General features: G+C 38.4%; 2 protein-coding genes and 1 long non-coding RNA gene across 6 annotated transcripts; all 3 read right to left on the bottom strand.

Annotated features, from left to right (window-relative positions):
• Positions 1 to 213: 213 nt before the first annotated feature.
• On the bottom strand, positions 214 to 1,777 carry LOC122094722. Its single transcript, XR_006144968.1, has 2 exons — positions 1,426 to 1,777; positions 214 to 638 (listed from the first exon to the last, which is right to left on the bottom strand). It is a non-coding gene; the product is annotated as an uncharacterized LOC122094722 (long non-coding RNA).
• Positions 1,778 to 6,400: 4,623 nt separating this feature from the next.
• LOC122058140 lies at positions 6,401 to 19,946 on the bottom strand. Of its 4 annotated transcripts, none has more exons than XM_042620648.1 (5): positions 19,388 to 19,946; positions 18,343 to 18,382; positions 18,099 to 18,259; positions 17,292 to 18,020; positions 6,401 to 6,727 (listed from the first exon to the last, which is right to left on the bottom strand). In XM_042620648.1, the coding sequence occupies exons 1-5, from the start codon at positions 19,595 to 19,597 to the stop codon at positions 6,416 to 6,418; spliced, it is 1,452 nt and encodes a 483-aa protein (XP_042476582.1). In that variant the 5' UTR covers positions 19,598 to 19,946; the 3' UTR covers positions 6,401 to 6,415. The 4 variants fall into 4 exon arrangements, with proteins under 4 accessions (XP_042476582.1, XP_042476585.1, XP_042476586.1 ...); XM_042620651.1 differs by lacking the exon at positions 6,401 to 6,727 and adding an exon at positions 14,355 to 14,721 and having other exon boundaries at positions 19,388 to 19,933; XM_042620652.1 differs by lacking the exon at positions 6,401 to 6,727 and adding an exon at positions 14,858 to 15,802 and having other exon boundaries at positions 19,388 to 19,931.
• Positions 7,061 to 9,868, bottom strand: LOC122058141. The gene is made up of 4 exons (XM_042620653.1): positions 9,505 to 9,868; positions 8,327 to 8,366; positions 8,084 to 8,244; positions 7,061 to 8,004 (listed from the first exon to the last, which is right to left on the bottom strand). Exons 1-4 carry the CDS (start codon positions 9,712 to 9,714, stop codon positions 7,444 to 7,446), a joined length of 972 nt encoding a protein of 323 aa, XP_042476587.1. The 5' UTR covers positions 9,715 to 9,868; the 3' UTR covers positions 7,061 to 7,443.
• Positions 19,947 to 20,320: the final 374 nt, after the last annotated feature.

The raw sequence follows: 20,320 nt of genomic DNA, 5'->3' as shown, positions 1-20,320 counted from the left end.
CATAAGAAGTCAATATAAAGTTTATCTACAATGAAGTCTTACATAAAGTCTTAATCTTGTATTTACTACATGTTATAATCAAAGAGAAAAACTGAAACCCAACCAGCTTCCCCAGTCCTTTGATCATAATGACTATTTATCCTTCAAATTCCCTACTTTCAGTTCACAAGCATGCTTTCCTAAATATCATACAAAATACCATGCCAAATACAGTTTCAAAGTCTTCGTAACACTAATTTGAAATAATTTTTAGTCCTATTTACAAGGCCGTTACATAGAAGACATAACACGAGAGAATTAACACCCAAATACATAGGAAGATGGTTAAACCATAATAATGATTGAGCAACGACCGGTCCAATAGTATTTGTTTCCGCACTTGTGGACTATAGGAGGGTTGACGAATAGCCGAGATGACCCGTGTGTTCCTATTAACACTTTCTGTTGAATAACATGATCTTGTGTCTACAGATTCAGTATAATTCCTCGATACTGGGTCCAACCAAATAAAACATCCCGGATGTTTTCCGCCTACCGGACATCTGTAAAATCGTCGTCCAGGATTCTTCGACGTTTGAGAAGTTCGGATGACCATCACCTTTCCACAGCTACACATTCGTTGTTGTGCATCCATTTCTCTATAAAATGTAATATCCATAAGAGAAGTACAAAAAAACACAGGTTACTTGATTCAAACCAAAAACAACTTAAAACTTGCTAAAACACTTCCTACATATTCAGCTTTTTAAAAAAACAAAATAAAATAAAATACAAAATATCATCCTTCTAAATAAAACAAATTCTTGAAAGTTAAGGCTCCTTCTCCATGAGGTTCCCCATGACCAGCCAGTAGATGAAAAGCCTGAAAGTCAAAGCTTGAAAGGAGAGTAGCTTAACGATCTAGAGTGAATTGGAGTCCATCAAATCCAATATATTAGTAATAACCCTACCACATAGAAGCTAACACTAATGTACCTGTGAATGAACCCAAAACAAGCAAAACTAGCATCACTAAATAAATGCAAACATATTACATCTCTAACTAAATCATTTTAATTGGAGGTTCTTAGATATGTTTGAGCAGAAACCTTACACGTTAGCAAGCATATCTAAGAATTTCCAATTAAAAGGACTAAATCTTACGTTAGCAACAAAATTGTAGTTTGGCATTGTAAGTTTGTAACAAACCAGTACCTGCTACTGTGAAGAGAGAGAGAGAGAGAGAGAGAGAGAGAGAGAGGGTGCGCTGAACAATGATAGGTTCAGACTTTGTCTAGCGTGGTGATGCTCTGTTCTATTTAAAGGAGAGTAAAAAGAGACCGACCTCTTTCGGTTACAATAGGAAATAAACTAAGATTGGAACTATACTTAAACCTATGTCTCAACTACTAACCAAATAACTCACAATACCATAGAGAGACCGACCTTTTGAGTAGAGAGAGACCAACCCCCCGGAGGAGAGAGAAACCTTCACAGAGCAACCCACGAGCTTCATGAGTAGAGCAGCAGAAGAAACCTTATACCCTAACCTTCGCAAGAGAGAGACAACTAATCCCCTTCCAGTAGTGGTAAAACCCCTTCGTGAGCTTTCACCTTGATCGGGAGCAGCAGAAGAAACCACCGCTAGGGTTTCTCTTGCTACAGTGAGAAGGGTGAGAGAGAGAGAATTGTGAGCGGTGGTTTCTTCCTGCAAGAGAGATGCTGCAGAGGGGCGAGAGAGAGAGAATCGTGAAATGGAAAACTTCTGCAAACAAGGGTTCCGGAATGAGAAATCTCCTTTTAGGGATTTGAAATTCAAAAAGAGGATATTTGAAATTCAAACCTAGTTATGAGTTATTTGGTCAGAACCGGTTCAAGTCAATATGGTTCGAGTCATCCATTAATCTAAACCAGATTTAGTAACAACAGACCAACCAAAATAATCTCAGCCGCAGGTTTAAAGGAGGACATGTGTCCTCTTCTATAGGTAGCAAAACACAGCAAAACAAGAATGAAGAAAAACAGACGATTTTTATCCAATTGCGTGTTCCTCCGTCTGTTTCTTTTCTCATTTTATATCTACCACGTGGCCTTTTCTACTAATATTCCACATTCCATCCCCTATGCCTCCCACCCTTACCTTTTTTGGAATTTAGCCACTTGGCTTCCATGCTAATGCATGGTACACCCCAAGGGTTTTTTCCTTCCTGACTTCCTCCCACTTTTCTTGTTATTGTCCTTGCAGCTATAATGAACCTCTTAAGCTTATTAGAGGCACCATGAAATTATTGCATGGCAGGAGATCCGCCTCTTGATTAGTAAGCACAGACCAGCCATTTACTTTCTTTCTGAAACTAAAAAGAGTAGTGCAAGATTACATCAACTCTGTAGAAGTCTTTCTTTCTCTAGTTTTGTTTGTTCTCCGGCTATTTGTGGAACCGGAGGTCTCCTTCTGATGTGGTCCACAAGTTACACTTTGGATGTGATTTGGCAGTCGGATTGGTGCATCCATGTGGAAATTCAGCTTTCAGAATCAATGCAGAAATGGAGTGCTGCCTTTGTATATTTGAGTTGCAATGTTTCCACTAAACGTTCACAATTCTGCTCTCTTCTTCATTTATCAAGCTCCGTTACCAATCCCTGGATTCCCTGCGGGGACTGGAATGCTTACCTTTCGAAAGAAGATAAGAGTGGTGGAAGAGCGATTTCAGATGATCAATTAGTTTATTTTAATGACTTCACCAACAATGCTTGCATTTCTGAAATACAGCCTTCTGATTAGCCATTCACTTGGTGTAATAGATAGCACGGGATGAATTGAATTGAAGCTAAACTTGATAGGTTCTTCTCCAATTCACTATGGACTGCTCTTTATCCTACTGCCAATGTCTTCATGGAAATACTCGCTTCGTCCGACCATAGAGCTCTTATTCTTCAGATAGAGATGCAGCCAACAAGACACAAGAGACCTTTTTGATTCGAAAACTTTTGGCTGCTGGAACCCAGTTATTTATCCTAATGGCACAAGAGACCATAGAGTTTGTATTCTAATATAACTACTCCTATTAGATCTCCTTATCAAATAGAGTTTCTAATCACGTGGATTTCTATCCAGGCCCTATATATAGACCACTAGGTTGTAATCTTCTGAAGTCAAGAAATACAATGTAGTTCCATTACTTAACAAATACCAACAACTATTCTATCTCTTGAACACTAATGGCCATCCTTCCTTTGCTAATTTCATTGGTATGACAAGTTGTAACTCTACTCTTTCTTGCAATCCCAATTCATGGGTAACTTATTCTAGAGTCTTAAATTTCATTGGTATGACAAGTTGTAACTCTACTCTTTCTTGCAATCCCAATTCATGGGTAACTTATTCTAGAGTCTTACTTTCCAATGCCAAATAATATTTATATGATAAACTTGTTTGCCTACCTAATGGCACAAGTACTATCATTACGCATACTGGTGACTTACGTTTATCATCCAATATCTCTTTAGATATTAATGTTCTACATGTGCCTACCTTTGCTTTCAATTTACTTTTCATTAATAAACTCATTGACATCTTCAATGAATTGTTTTGCCTTATTCTTTCCAACCTTCTGTGTTTTTCAAGATCTGGCAACAAAGAAACTAATTGACATGGTTACAATGCGGGATGAGTTGCTCTTCCTGTAATTTCTGGTTCATCATTTTGGAATAATAGGTTTGGGCATCCTTCCTAACAAATATCTATCAATGCTTTTCCTTTTCCTATGTACCATTGTGATATTTCCACTATGGCTAAATAAACTAGATTTACTTTTCCTTCTAGTGTTCGTTAGATTTCTTTCCCCCTTTGAGTTAATTCATCTTGATATATGAGGAGGCCATGCCACACCATCCTACTTAGGAGCCCACTTTTTCCTCACTATAGTGGATGATTTTTCTCACTATATTTGGATTTGCTTCACCTTCTACTATGATGATTTTTCGTATAAAATTTTAGTGATTTCATGTTCAAATGGAACATTTCTAGGCCTTCAACCCATTTAAGAAAAGAATTTTAGGGTATGCATATTTAAAGTCCGTTTGAGCCTGTTTAAACTTAAATATATCCTTAGTCCGATTATGGCCCAGTTAAGGCTCGTTTAAGGTAGCCCGATTAAAATCCAATATCGATCGATCCGATTATAAATCATATCATGCCCTCAAAGCTAGGCCCATTTACTTAAACGAGCATTCACAATGCAAAATTTTCAAGTGATCAAACGCATGCCGCTATTACCCATTCCAATCACTCTCTATCTGGTCAACAATCCACACGTATTACATAACCCCCTTGCTTCATACATCCATGAGAGTCATTTCTCTCCCTCATACCAAGTTTTTTTTGGCTAATGCTTTCTCCCATGAAGAGCCTACTACCTATACTCAGGCTGTCCAGCTTGCCCATTGGCGCAATGCCATGCAAAAAGAGCTCACAACACTAGAAGAGATTAAGACATAAATTCCACAACCTTTACTTCTGGGTAAAAGTGAAGTTGGATTCAAATGGGTATACAAGATTAAATTTCGTGTTAATGACTCCATTGAGCGGTTGTAAAGTAAGACTAGTTGCCAAAGGTTACCATCAACCTAAAGGAATTGACTATCGTTTAACCTTGCACCCATGGAAAAGTTAGTGGCTGTCAAGTAAACACTTGCCATTGCTGCAGCTAAGAATTGGCCTCTACATCACTAAGATGGATAAAAAAATGTCTGTTACAAGGGGGTTTCCATGAGGAAGAATACAAACTTCCATCAAGATATGCTAAATTACAGAAGTCCATGGACTTGAAGAAAGCTTCTTGTCAATGGTGTGCTCTTCAAGGAGCTCGTTTTTCTACCACCCGGGCAGATTGTCAAAAACATGTCTCCATCAAAGTTCAACTTGCAGACATCTTCACAAAGACACTCGGAAAAAATAAATTTTATTTCTTGTTGGTAAGTTGAGTGTTACAGATCCCCACCCTCCAGCTCGAGGAGTCACGTTAAAGATTGATAGATAAAGTCATGCATTGATGGGGAAAGGTTATGAATGAGCCCAACATCACCCCTGCCTAGCTCCATTGACCATTGATCACAACGCCTAACTCTAATAAATATTGTTACATTAAATACCAATAAATACGAAAATAAATAGACAAAAAATTCGCACGACTCAGAAAATTTAATGAGGTTCATACACCAATATGGTGTGCTACGTCTTCGTACGAAGAAAAAGATGTTTCACGATGCAGAAGAGAGATTACACCTAGGGGTGTCAATCGGTCGGTCCGGCTCGGTTTCGGTGTGGGAAAGCTGAAATCGAAACCAAACCAATAAGGAAATTCCGGTTTCGGTTTGGTTTCAGTTTCGGTGCGGTTTGGTTTCGATTTGTCTTCGGTTTCTTAAATCGATTTGTAACCGGATTGGTTTTGGTTTTTGGTCCAGTTTGGATTCGACTTTCCATACAAATGTATACAAAACTATGCAAATTTTGATTTTTTTTTTTTAATGAATTTTGGAGTGTTTTGGTTTATTACCGGTTTGGTTTCAGTTTCGGTCTGAGTTTTGAGCCGGTTTCGATTTGGTTTCGGGTTCATCCGGTTTCCGGTGTGGTTCGGTTTGGTTTTAGGGTTGCAATACTTCAAATCAAACTGAACCAATAAGGCTTCGGTTCGGTTCGATCCGTGTTGTTATCGGTTTGGTCCGACCGATTTTACCGGTTCGGTTTAGGAATTGACACCCCTAATTACACCCAAGCAACAGCGAGAAAACTCGCCCTGAAACCCTAACTCAAAAAACCCCCCAAAATACAATGATTTTCTCAACAAGACAATAGTACATTATATGCTCCAAGTCGTGGGTCGACCCACCAGTCGTAGTCAATCCAGTCGAACCATACCGCGAGGACTACGCCCCTGCACCCCCATACGAGATCAGTCTTGAGCTCCGGGCTTAGGCCTATTGGTCCAACTCCTCTACATCCATCACAGATCTCAAAAAACTTCTCATTCAGATCGCCACCAAAATATGTCGAAGGAGATCAAAAATTTGAGAGAGACTTAAAAAATATCTACTTTTTTTTTTTTTCTTTTTTTTTTTTTGGTAATCGACAAATATCTACCTAGCTTGATTGACAATTGATTGTATTTTACTATATTTTTCATATGGGACAATGACCCACTCTATATAAGAGGTTGTTCCCAGGCAAGGTTTTAAAACTTGAAAACGGTCAATTTGGATCGGTCTGAATCGGATTGTATCGGACAGTTTTATTTATTTTAATCAACTTTTATTATGGTTTTACTTTTGGATTTTACATGTGGATTGGGATAGAAAACATTCAGAATTAGGAGTAAGTCAAGCTGATATGGTTCCGAGGATACCGATGCTGACTACTCGCAGTTCACCTTTACTAAAACTACAGAAAATGGTTGGGGTTCCTTTGAAGTTGCAGTTCACCGTTACTAAAACTACAGAAAACCCAAAGTCGTTTGACACTTGGACGTAGTTTTATGACCCCATTGGATGTCATTCTGCAAAATATAACCATCACCATCTTCACCATTATTTGGCTGTGAGCTGGAGTCCTCTTGTTCTTTATATACTTGATGTTTTTCTTTGAGCCCATTAACATGCAGGTCCCCCCATTCCCATCAATTAACATTACCTTACTTCTATCTTCCTGAAGTGTATCCCCACCAGGTTCTTGCTTCCCAGGTAACTGGTTTTTCTATGGTTACATGATTCATGAAACAGAGGCAGGAAAGGATGTAAAGATTCATCTTTCATGTGGACAAGAAGTCAATGGAATGCACACTTCAATTGGATGAAGTGATAAAGAATCTACTGAGGTTTAACTTGAAACACAGAGAACATCAATTCTATTTAGCTGAAAAGCTAAGCTCGATCTTTTATCCGTATGTGCAAATAAAAAATGGTTCACTAAGCATTATATAGAGCCATTTTTCCCAGTTATTGTTTTGTTGCTTTAACTTCTAAGTTTATTGCCGCAGGAAAGGCATCAGAAGATTATTAAACACATCATCTGCTGTGACATTTGGGATCGGGAAAGTTCATACTATACTCAATGATTACCCAGATCCAGTGCTCTGGTGTTATTCAATTGAAAGTGACAATATGCTGCTGAGCTAGAAGCTAAAAAAAGAACATATAACAGCCAAACACTTTTTGCACACTATGAGGCCTACCAATTCAATACAGTCCAGACCGATGGAGACAAGTGGAGACTGATTCGTTGTTGAGGATAACAAAAGAAAACAAAAGTACAACTTTTCAAACGGTTACCTCAGGTGCACTACTATCATCAGCCTCACCAGCTTGAGCAGGAGCATCGGAATTATTGCCTTCCTCAAACAGTTGTGATGATGAATCTTGAGTTCTCATTGTCGGTAACGGAGTCAGTCCAGGTACTAGAACAAAACCTCCTTAATAGATACCTTGGTCCTTATCTTCCGAGCTTATAACTCCCTCACTACTTTCAGGAGTGCTTTGGGCAATGATGACTTCCTTGTTTGCATTAGGCAGGTTTTCTTCTTGTGAATAAGTAATGCTGTCCGAAGTTTGCAATCCCTCGCCCAAATCAGCCATGTATTCAGCAATTGATGTATTACTTGCAATGGCCACAGGATCTTCTTTGGGATGAGTTGTATACTCTGAATCAATCAGTTCACTGCTTGCGTTAGCCATATATTCCTCTCCAGGGAAGGAAATGTTCTTTGCAAAAGTCAATCTCTCATTATGTTTAGCCACCCCTTCCACATTTGGATAATTCCAGTTTTCTGTAGCAAATGATTCCATGATTGGATGAAACATCGGCTCCTCTGTTATTTTTTGAATTTCAGCATTTTCCCAGTCTTCTGAAACAATGATAACGTTCTTAGTTTCCCAAGTCTGCACAAGCCGGTTTGGGCCTGGTTGCCAGAAAACCTCTCCGGTGGTTCCTTCAAGAATAAACTTGAATTGTACAGGCTTCCAAACAGGTAGATCCTATTTAACACACAACCAAACATTTCAGAACAGAGCAGTTAATAACCAAATTTCCCCAACTCCATGGATTATTTCTTACCAGCTCAACTGCCCAAATATGTCCATCTGACCATTCCAGTGGTATAGCATTTGAAGGATCCCACAAACCAATGACGGGATCATCACCAACAAGGAGGAACCGCTGACCAAACACACACTCCTTTTGTAATTGGAATTTAACATGAACAGTTTTCAATTGACCTGAAGTTCAAATGGTGGATTAATATGGAACAAACAAATGTAAAAGAGAAAAAGAAAAGGACATACCAGAAATAAAACTTACTTGTTGCTTGAGACTTATCATCTGCAGTCTCCCAGCCCGCCTGCACAGATGATCAGTACATAAAAGCATTATACTATTTGCAATTAAGCTTTACAATAGCAATCAATTGTGAAGAATTATATCCACAAGACCAATTTCTTATGATCAATTGTGCACGATTATTTACATAGGACCATCAGAAGATTATTACTCTTGATGTTTACAGGCAAAAAATATTTTTGCCTTCTTAAAGACATCAATTAATCACAACCCTTGTCTAATATCCACTGGGACACTGTGGTAGCTCAAAGTCTTATGTTGGCAGATTCACCAATCAATCAGGCACAAAGGTCAAGATTTTATTCACTATCATACATCACGAATTTTCATTTCTTCATATCCTGATTATCTTCCAGTATAGCCAGCAAGAATATCAATTCTTCCAATTTTCATTACCTCCTAGTCTTAGCTAATGCACTTACAGTAAAGTAGTCAAGTAGATAGGTGCCAAAAACACAAAAAAAAAAAAGTTCTAAAGAGACCCAATACAGAAACGAATAAAGAGGTAAAAAAGGACTGAGCAGAGCAAAAGAAACTTGAGAACAAAGTAATGAAGTCAATAGAATGAAAGGGAAAGAAATTAAACTCATCACGATCCTTAACAAGAAGACTATTAAAGGAATAACCATAACAAGAAAAAAATTCAAGAAATACTATAATTGAGATGAGGGTTCTTCCCTAAGAAAAAGAACCAACCAGATATCTTAGACAGAGTGATAATTGTAGAAACCCTCAAAAATCTGGTGTGATAATGGAACTAGACCAACAAAAACATCTCCCAGGCAGTAGCTAAAAAATAGAAACAAGGAAAAGAGATGAAGTACGAACTATTACAGAATTGACGAAAAGAATATCGGAGATTCAGCAAAATTTTGATATTATCGAGCAAAGAAAAATGGAAGTGCGGGAGTCGTCGGAATAAACCAACAGAATGATCATCAAAAAAGGGGGGAAATCAGAAATCTTTTCAATAAAACCAGAAACTGAAAGAATAAGAACACCAAAAGTACAAGATGTCAAAACAAGATCTAGAGAAATCAATTAGACACGAAGAACTCCAAACAGCTCATGATTACTAACTCAGATTCCAGAAATAAACATAGAATAAAGAGATTAAACAGGAAGAGATAAAGAGATACCTGTGTTTCTGACGAGAAAGAAGAGGATCCAAGAGACTCAAATGCCTTGAAATACAGAGGAAACGAATGTGATAAATCGATGCTAACGAGCTTCCGCGACACAAAGAAACATTTTCTTGGTACATTAGAAAGAGTTCCAGAAGACAAGAATGCTCTGCTAGTGTTGTATTCTGCAAAGATCTTCGGGTAAGAACTTCTTAGTCCCTCCATCGCCCAACGCAGCACCTTAGCACCGCGCTTGCTTTTCCGTTGTGACAATAGAGAGAGAGAGAGAGAGAGAGAGAGAGAGAGAGAACGCAGGCGTCAGCAAAGCGGAGTGAGCAGGCAGGAGAGTTGGCAGAGGAGTGAGAAAAGTGGAGACAATGCTGGATTGTGACGAGCTTAAATATAGGCCATTGGAGACGGGCCCGGACCAGGAGAAAAGGAACTGATCCGATTTCACATTTCAGCTTACGGTGATTCTGACAGGTGGCAATTTTCTGCGGCACTTTTTTATACTGCGCTCAGTGATGGCGGGAAGGGATAAAGCTCCAAAACATGAATCCCATGGCCACTTCCATACACAGAATCTCGGACCCTTAAGTGATGGTTGTCTGCAGCGGGTGCCATGGTGCGGCGAGCATCAAATGGTCGAGACAATATTGGCACATGCTCTGATGTCAGGTTGGTAATTGGATGCTCACCACATTGTCGCATCCATGACAAAAGATGTTTTCAAGAAGAAGCAGTGGTACCCATCGCCCGGAAAAAAATCATTTGTAATTCCGATCTCGTATAATTCCGTGAAATACCACCTTCAGGGGGTGACACGTGTATTGATACCAATGCGATGGTCCAGATCTGATTTAAATGCCTCTTCACTGATTTAAGGTTTTATTAGTTATACCATACCAATGCGATGGTCCAGATCTGATTTAAATGCCTCTTCACTGATTTAAGGTTTTATTAGTTATACCAGATCTGGACCATTGTATTAGTATCAATACACGTGTCACCCCCTGAAGGTGGTATTTCACGGAATTGTACAAGATCGGAATTGCAAACGATTTCAACCCCCCATCGCCCACCACACAGAAAATTTACCATATAAGATCCACGGGTTGAAATCGTCTGCAATTCCGATCTCGTACAATTCCGTGAAATACCACCTTCAGGGAGTGACACGTGTATTGATACCAATACAATGGTTCAGATCTGGTACAACTAATAAAACATTAAATCAGTGATGAGGCATTTAAATCAGATCTGGACCATTGCATTGGTATCAATACACGTGTCACCCCCCGAATGTGGTATTTCATGGAATTGTACGAGATCGGAATTGCAGACGATTTTTTTCCTAAGATCCACCCCAACTCCTAAAACTCCTCAATTTAAGACAAGGATTGAGTTCTTTGTTTGAGAGCGTAGTGTACTTTAATAATATTAAGAGAAAGATTTTGTTAGGGAGAGCAATAAGCATGTTAGGAGGTTATTTCAGAATTTTACATGCTAGTTGAATTTTAGGTATCGAATTCGCTCAGCTTATATAAACCATTGGATGGAAGGGAAAAGATTAAAACTTCAACCCACAGCTGTTACATCATTTTTTTTTTTTTTTTTTTTGTCCCTGCATCTGATCCGTGATCTCTCTCTCTCTCTCTCATAGCTTCTCCTCCCCTCAGTCCCCTCCTCCAGCCCCTTCGACTCATCTCCACTGCCTTCACTTTCAGTTTTATTTATGATGATAAGTTCAGATTGAGCTTTGCTTAAAGAATATGTTTTTCATCTTCTTCTTTCTATCCGACTGGAGATAAAATGTATGATTTTCAATTCTTACCAGAAGACAAATGTATAGTTTCAATTGCAATTTGATTGTGATGTGAATTAAGATGTCTAAACTAGCATCAATAACCCAGGTATTGGGGATTTTAGGTGGATTAAAATGTTTCTATCAAAAAAAAAAAAAAAAAGTGGATTAAAATGAACAGGGGTAATAAATTTATTACTAATTAATCCACAATGCAGGATAAAATCGTTCCTAATGTTATTTTGTCCTTTTGAATCATGTAGTTTCCCCTCTGAAATCGTGAAACCGAGAGAACTCGAAACCTCAAAAAACTTAGAAAGGATTGTTTCTAAGATGCTTTGTTAGGGTAGTTTTTTGAGAGATAAAAGCTTCGATGGTACTATATTGTTTTCTATGATCCTCGGACGAGGTAAGATCCTCGCAAGAAGCAAATAAAGCAAGGGAGAAGAGAAACTTGAGACAAATGGCATGCTCACGATGCCTCTGCCATGCCAATCATATGTTGGTCGTTGCAAATTTTGATCAAATTTGACCAATTGTTGCCATTTGAATCCAAGACGGAAGGGGGAGAGTGTTTAGAGGAGAGAGATCAATGATAGGGGCAACAAGGGCGACAAAATTTACTGAAGAGGGAGAAGTAGAGTGACTATAGAGCGTCGGGACTGGATAGATTGTGAAAAACAACAAGTACAAATGGTATTGATGTAAACTATATAATCCAACGATTAATAAACGCTAATATACTTTATTCCCAAGTAACCCAATAGCATACCTACTCTTTTCTTATTTTGTTTTTATGAAAATACCTTCTACTAACATTTTCAAAATATTCCTTTTCTGTTAGATGGGTATATTATGTTATACGTGTAATCACTCAGACTATTGACTCACCACTTGGCAGTTAATCGGGGAAGAAAACCATAATCCCCTATTTATAAGCCCAGTCAACTAGATCATCCTAGCTCGCCGACGACTGCTCAATACCTTCTTAGGTCATGATCCAACATAAGAGAGAAGAGAGAGAGAAAGGTGATCCCAAAAACACTTGTGAAGTCCACCTATGTTAGTATTATAGTGGTGGTGGCGATTGACTACGTACAGAGGGTGGCAGATAGGAGTGCAAGTTTAACCTTGACGTCCTGAACCCATTCTTGGCCCGCCCTGATCCTGAACAAGTACCGACTCAAAAATTTTGGCCCTGAGGGTCGACCGGACCCTAAAATTTCTGACCCTGAGTCAGGGTCAGGGGTGGGTAAAAGTTGATATCTTTGGCCTACCCTAAATCCGGGGGTAGAAATCGTCTGAAATTCTCATCTTGTACAATTTCATACAATTCCACCCTAAACGGCTGACACGTGTAAATATTCCATATCTACGATTCAGATTGTATTATGGTTGTATTATGGTTGATTAACATTGTATTATGGTTGATTAATATGAACCGTAGATATGGAATATTTACACATGTCAGCCGTTTAGGGTGGAATTGTATGGAATTGTACGAGATGAGAATTTCAGACGATTTCTACCCCTAAATCCGGCCCTGATTTTTTTACATTGACTTTTGGCCTAACCTGGCCCTGATTTTTATCTCTAATGTTGACTTTGGATTTTTTGTTTTCTTAGGATGTTCTCCTCTTTGTTTAACATGACAAGGGTTTTGAGATCTTCGGATTGTTTGCCTTATTAAGATGATTTCTTTGTTTATCATGACAAATAATTGAATTTTTTTAGATTATTTACTTTCTTAGGATGATCTCCTCTTTATATGCCATAATAATTGGAGTTATTTGTATTGTTTGAATGTTTGCTTTAAGATGTTCTCCTCATGACAAGTAATTTTTTTTTTTTTTTTATTCTCCTCTTTATTATGAATATTTTTTATGTTTTAATTATTTCATATTTTGCGGAGTCAGGATTAAGGTAAACTCGACCCTTGATGGCAAACCAGGGTCAATCAGTCATCTCGGCCCGACCCTGAAAAATCAAGGCCAATCAGAGCGGGTGAGGGTTGGGTTGAACCCTAAAGGGTTGGGCCTGAGTTGAAGTTTTGCGGTCCTGAATCAGGGTCAAAGCGGGTTTGGGCCCAGTTAAGGAGACTCAATGTTGGGCTAGGGTTTTAAGAAGCCCAGCCCAACCCAGCCCTGTTACACCTCTAATTTGATTTTGGATTAGGGTCTTACATTAGCGGTGGGAAGCTAGAACGGTGATTTTGCAATTCTAGGGTCTGGGTTGCCTTTTTTCCTTGTATATTTATGTTTTCTCTTCTTAATACTATATATTTTACCTATAATAAATAATAATATAAAAAAAAAAAAAAAAAAAGGAACAGGAAGAGAGAGAGTGTGTGTGTAATATAAATTACATATTTTATAAGATGATTTTCAAAATCATGTTGGGCTCAGTTGGGCGATAGTAATCATATGGTTTAGACTCCTTTAAAGGATACACTTGATGCGCGAGACTCTTACATGTGCGAAGTCCTACCGATTGATATACAAGCTAGTGAAGAATTCCTAGACCGATGATTAGTGTTAATTCTATAGTAAAAAAGCAGGTTTATAAAATTTTCTCAAGTACTGCAACGATTTTTTTTTTTTTTTTGATTAACTATTAGAGATGATTACATAACAGTCTCTAAACAAAACTTTTGAGACAGAAAAATTACCGTAGCAAAGGGCTTCGTACTTACTCAAACGTACTTAAGTCATTGGACAGAGAAAAATTACCATGAGGAAAAGATGTATTTTGGATGGATGAAAACAGAAACTAGGCTCTGTTTGGTTGCAAGGGAATTAAAGAGGAGGAAAAAATAAATTTTTTTAAATTTAAAATAGAAACTTTTGTAATCATTACCCCTACATGGTTGTATCGCTAAATACAATTCATTCCTTATTTGGCTATTAAATATTACTTTACTTTCCATCCAAATCTCTTGAGTTTGAAAATTAAAATAAAATTTACATTTAAAAAGCATCATTATTAAATAAGATAAGAAATTATTTACAAAAAAACAAAAAGTAAGAAATTCAAGTAATTTTGACAACCATAATGAATACAACTTTTGTGAAAATAATCATTTCCCTTTCTGTTAATTCTCCCTTGCAACCAAATGTAGCGTAAAGGAATCAAACTCGGATCCTCTCCATCCAATTGTACCACACAGATGGGGTTGGAGGGTATAGCTGTATGGAGATGATCCAAATTCTGAAGGAATCATAGGCCAAGGAAAGATTACGATGAGAAAAGAGGTAATTGAATTTGGATATAAATCATAGGTAAAGCTTCTTCGAGCTCGGATGAAGAGGTACAAAGCTCTGGCTCTGGTCCTCGAAGAGTGAATCTCCTCTGCCCATCCCCTTCACGATCTCAGTGGCCATTGGTGAGTGATTGTTCGTTTCTTCATTCCCTAAACCAGTGGGAAGTCTCTACCCAAACATGGAATTTCTGAGATGATTTACCTCTTGAAAACAGACATTGAAAAAATTTCACATGCAAAATTTTAGATGTAATAATTTACACCGAAACAAACGGAGCCAAAGATAATAGTAGAAATAGAACACACAGTAGACTTTTATAAAATACGAATTCATACACATTTACTAACAATACGACACTTAAAACATAATACAATAAACATCTTTGAAAAAATACACAGCCACACATAGGCAAGACTTTCTCACAGGTAGTTCAATACACAGCTTAGACTTTCTTACACATGCACCCTTTATTCAAGACAATAGCTAAGACTTGCTGAAAGGGGAGGAAGCCACAGGCTTTATATAGAGCCTCTAACCTTCACAGCCAACTTTCGAGAAGTTTTAGTTTCTTAAACTCCTCTTGTAAATTTCCTACGGTTGGTGATCCACCCGAACGTGAGGGACTGCAGAAGCTTAGTAGGCTTCTGGCTTCCAGATAGACTTATAGCATACCACCTTGGCTTTAACGTGTGGGACTGCTGAAGCTAGTGATCAAACCTTTCTGCTGCCCTTAATTTCTTGGGGCCACCACACAAGAGTTTCCATCTCGGACTGACCTGGTGCTGTGTAAGCAGTATCACAACCACCCCAAGGACTAATCGGGTCAAAGATGGACACCTTGGGTATCCCCAAAAAACAAATTTTTGAGAGCAAACCCCTTACCGTTCTGCATCCTATAGATGCTCTGCTCACTCCACTTGAGTTTTTCCACCCTTTAGGTTGCTACCAAAATCACTGACAGCCTCTTTGTTGGAATTTCTCCAAATGTGAGCAATAGTAGGGGTTGTTCTTCTGGCTTTTCATCTCTCCCTCAGTTACAACAGAGATGGAATAGCTGTAATTATCTTCAAAAGCCAGAATCCCTTGAACTTGTGATCACAAGTAATTCCGATCCCTACCATTAGGGGAGTGAGTTACCATCATGGTAGGAATCCAGGAAACTACCACTCAAGGGTGGCAACTTCCTTATGCTGATATGGAAATTGGGCCACATCAGCCAACGGTGGACTCCGGAAGACCAATTAAGGAGCTGCTGAAGATGTAGGAGATAAACAAGGCAGTGATTAGTTTGATGATGATTGGTGATGAAGAAGAAGGGGAAGAATTACACAGATTCTGACTGCAATTGAAAGCTTGGCATGCTTTTAGTTTGCATTCTTGAGTTAAAGGCACATGATCTCTATTTCTTATTAACTTGGCATGCTTTAAACTCCAATTTCTTTGATTAACCAGAGCAGCCCCATGGCTACAATTGTTCACTGGCTATGGTTAAGCTCTAGAATGGTCAGCCATTACATTAGAAACCACACCATTAATGGAAAATCCTCAGGCTATGTTTGGCATGTATTCTCGGAATAGATTCTGGGTCTATAATACATTCAGAAGCAAGAATGTATACCAAAACAGAGTTGAATCAGGTTTCAAAAAAGTAAGGGAGACTACCAAATCAGATGTCTGAAAGAATCCCATACAACAACCAAGAGAAAAGAAAAAAGAATACCATCCAACCGAATTGAAATAAATGATAAAAAGTATTATGTACAGATAACAGAAAAGTCAACATTGCTTGGTTTTATTGTCCTGTTTGCAAGGTCTACAGAAAGTCCACATAATCAAGTAAGTATCCATGGTTGAAGCAAATTGGTGGGGCTTCTTTCAAGTTGTAGTTCACCTTACTAAAACTACAGAAAACCCAAACTTGTTAGAAACTTGGACAGAGTTTTACGACCCCATTGGATGTCATTCAGCAAAATATTACCATCACCATCTTCACCATTATTTGGCTGCGAACTGGAGTCCTCTTGTTCTTTGGTTATTTGAGGTTTTTCTTTGAGTCCATCAACATGCAGCTCTCCCTCATTTCCATCCATTAACATTATCTTACTTCTATCTTCCTGAATTGTATCCCCACCAGGTTCTTGCTTCCCAGGTAACTGGTTTTTCTACAGTTACATGATTCATGAAACAAAGACAGGAAAGGATGTCAAGATCCATCTTCCATGTGTACAAGAAGCCAATGGAATGCACACTTCAATGGATGAAGTGATTAAGAATCTACTTAGATTAAACTGGAAACCCAGAGGGCATCAGTTTTATTTGGCTGAAAAGCTCAGCTTGATCTTTTATCAGTATGTGCAAGTAAAAACTGCTTCACTAGGCATTAAATAGAACTATTTTCCCCCGTTATTATTGTCTTCTAACTTCCAATTTCTAAGTTGATTGCCGTAGGAAAGCCATCGGAAGACTATTAAACACATCATCTGCTGTGACATATGGGGATTGGGAAACTTCACTCTATACTCTATGATTACCCAGATCCAGTGCTCTGATGTTATTCAATTGAAAGTGACAATATGCTGAGTTTGGAGCTAAAAAAAAAAAAGTTCGCAGCCAAACACTTTTTGCACACTGTGGGGCCTACCGATTCAAATCATTCCAGACCAATGGAAACAAGTGGTGACTGGTTCCTTGTTGAGGACAACAAAAGAAAACAAAAGCACAACTTTTCAAACAGTTACCTCAGATGCACTATTATCATCAGCTTCACCAGCTTGAACAGAAGTACCGGAATTATTGCCTTTCTCAACCACTTGTGATGATGAATCTTGAGTTGTCATTGTTGGTAACGGAGTCAATCCAGGTACTAGAACAAAACCTCCTTCATAGATACCTTGGTTCTCATCTTCAGAGCTTTTAACTCCCCCATTACTTTCAGGTGTGCTTTGGGCACTTATGAATTCTATGTTTGCATTAGGCATGTTTTCTTCTTGTGAATAAGTAATTCTATCTAAAGTTTGCAATCCCTCTCCCAAATCAGCCATGTATTCTTTTGGATGAGTAATATTCTCTGCAACAATCGATGTATTACCTGCAATGACCACAGGATCTTCTTTTGGAAGAGTAGTATACTCTGAATCAATCTGTTCACTGATTGCACTAGCCATAGGTTCCTCTTCAGGGAAGGAAATTTTCTCTGCAACAATCAATCTCTCATTATCTTTAGCTAACCCTTCCACATTTGCATAAGGCAAGTTTTCTGTAGCATATGATTCCATGAGTGGATTAAGCATCGGCTCCTCTGTTATTTTTTGAATTTCAGCATTTTCCCAGTCTTCTGAAACAATGATAATGTTCTTAGTTTCCCAAGTCTGCACAAGCCGGTCTGGGCCTGGCTGCCACAAAACCTCTCCGGCAACAGTTCCTTCAAGAATAAACTTGAACTGTACAGACTTTCCAACAGGTAGATCCTATTTAACACACAACCAACATTTAAGAACAGAGCAGTCAATAACCCAATTTCTCCAACTCCATGAATTACTTCTTACCAGCTCAACTGCCCAAATATGTCCATCTGACCATTCCAGTGGTATAGCATTTGAAGGATCCCACAAACCAAGGATGGGATCATCACCAACAAGGAGGAACCGCTGACCAAACACGCACTCCTTTTGTAATTGCAATTTAACATGAACAGTTTTCAATTGACCTAAAGTTCAAATGGTGGATTAATATGTGGCAAAGAATCTGAAAAAAGAAATAAATAAATAACATACTAGAAATAGAACTTACATGTTGCTTGAGCTTGATAATTTGCATTATCCCAGCCCGGCTGTTAAGAGCATTATAGTATTTGCAATTAAGCTTTAAAATAGCAATCAATTGTGAAGAATTATTTCCTTAAGACAGATCTTATGATCAATTGTGTATGATTGACCAATCAATGAGGCAGCTATATTGTAAAGATCAATAATGTATTCACCATTGTACAACAGGATTTTTCATTTCTTCATATCCTGATTATCTTCCAGCATAGCCAGCAAGAATATTAATTCTTCCAATTTTAATTACCTCCTAGTCTTAGCTGAAGCACACTCATAGCAAATCAGTGAAGTATTTAGGCGCCAAAACACAAGAAAAGGTAATCTAAAAAAGGGTCTAAAGAGCCCGAATACAGAAACGAATAAAGTGCCAAAAAAGGACTGAGAAGAACAAAAGAACTTGAGAACAAAGTAATGAAGTGAATACGAAGAAAGGGGAAGATTTGAAAAACAAAAGAAATTAAACACATCACGATCTTTAACAAGAAAATTATCAAAAGAAAGACAATAACAAGAAAAAAAAAATTCAAGAAATACTATAACTAAAATTCGGGTGCGATATCTTAGACAGAGTGATCATTGTAGAAACCCTAAAATTCGGGTGCGATAATGGAACCAGACAACCTAAAACATTTCCCAAGCACTAACAAAAAAAAAATCAAGGCAAGGAAAAGATGATGTTCGAAATATAACAGAATTGAAGAAAAGAATATCAGAGATTCAGAAAAGTTGATATTATCAGGCTAAGAAAAATGAAAATGTGGGAGCTAGTCAGAATAAACCAACAGAATGATCAACAGAAAAGGGGGGGGGGGCAAATCAGAAATCTTTTCAGAAAAACCAGAAACTCAAAAGTTCAATAAGTCAAAATAAAGATCGAGCGAAATCGATTACACATGAAGAGCTCCAAAACAGCACAGGATTAGTAAAACAAACGCAAAACGTCAAATTACTCACCGAGATTCCAGAAGTAAACATCGAATAAAGAGATTAAACAGGAAGAGATAAAGTGATACCTGTGTTTCTGACGAGAAAGAAGGGGATCCAAGAGACTCAATTGCCTTGAAATGCAAAGTAAACGAATGTGTTAAATGGAGGCTAACGAGCTTCCGAGACCCAAAGAGACATTTTTTTGGTATATTAGAAAGAGTTCCAGAAGACAAGAATCCTCTGCTACTGTTGTATTCTGCAAAGATCTTCGAAGAAGAAGTTGTTAAGCCCTCCATCGCCCAATGCAGCAGCTTAGCACCAAGCTTGCTTTTTCGTTGTGACTAGAGAGAGAGAGAACACGCGAGTGAGCAAAAAGAAGAAGACGCCGAAAGGTTTTCAAAATGCCTTGCATGTAAAATTCATTTCGGGTGGTTAACAGAGAGAGCGATGGTGAGCTTAAATAGGCCATCGGAGACGAAGGTTCTAAAACGGTATTGGTTTTGCCGATACCGATATGGGTCGGCTTGGATCGAACCATATAAAACATATTTATCCCCGTTTTTAAATTGGATCGGATCGGTCAGTATCGGAGACGAGACGGATCAGCACAAAGGAACTGATCTGATTTCAACTTGCAAGTGATTCTGCCACAACTTTTTTTCCTTTTTTTTTGGTCTGCAGCAATCGAAGAAGCGGGGTGCAAAAAAGCTCCGTGACGAGGGTGCTACACGGATTCCCATAGCCAAGACGGGCCACCCATGCTCGGAATCTCTCGGACGGTAAGAAAAAGTTATGAACCTCACATGTAATGGGGCTTTATCACATGGAAAAGAAATGGGAAGAGGTTAGAGGTATCCCATTGGCTGGGATGGGAGAGATACAAGAGAGGAGGAGAGATAACAGATCTAGGCATACCCAGCCACATTAGCATGGCATACTACTCTTTGAACCGGAGTTTGAAACCAAATTTCTCCTCAGGAGGATAGATGAGGCGATTTAGGTGAGATTCAATTTAGATT

Source organism: Macadamia integrifolia, chromosome 12, assembly GCF_013358625.1.
Source record: "Macadamia integrifolia cultivar HAES 741 chromosome 12, SCU_Mint_v3, whole genome shotgun sequence".
NCBI lineage: Eukaryota > Viridiplantae > Streptophyta > Magnoliopsida > Proteales > Proteaceae > Macadamia > Macadamia integrifolia.
Note: the sequence above shows the minus strand (reverse complement) of the source record. Positions and strands in the feature narration are given on the sequence as shown.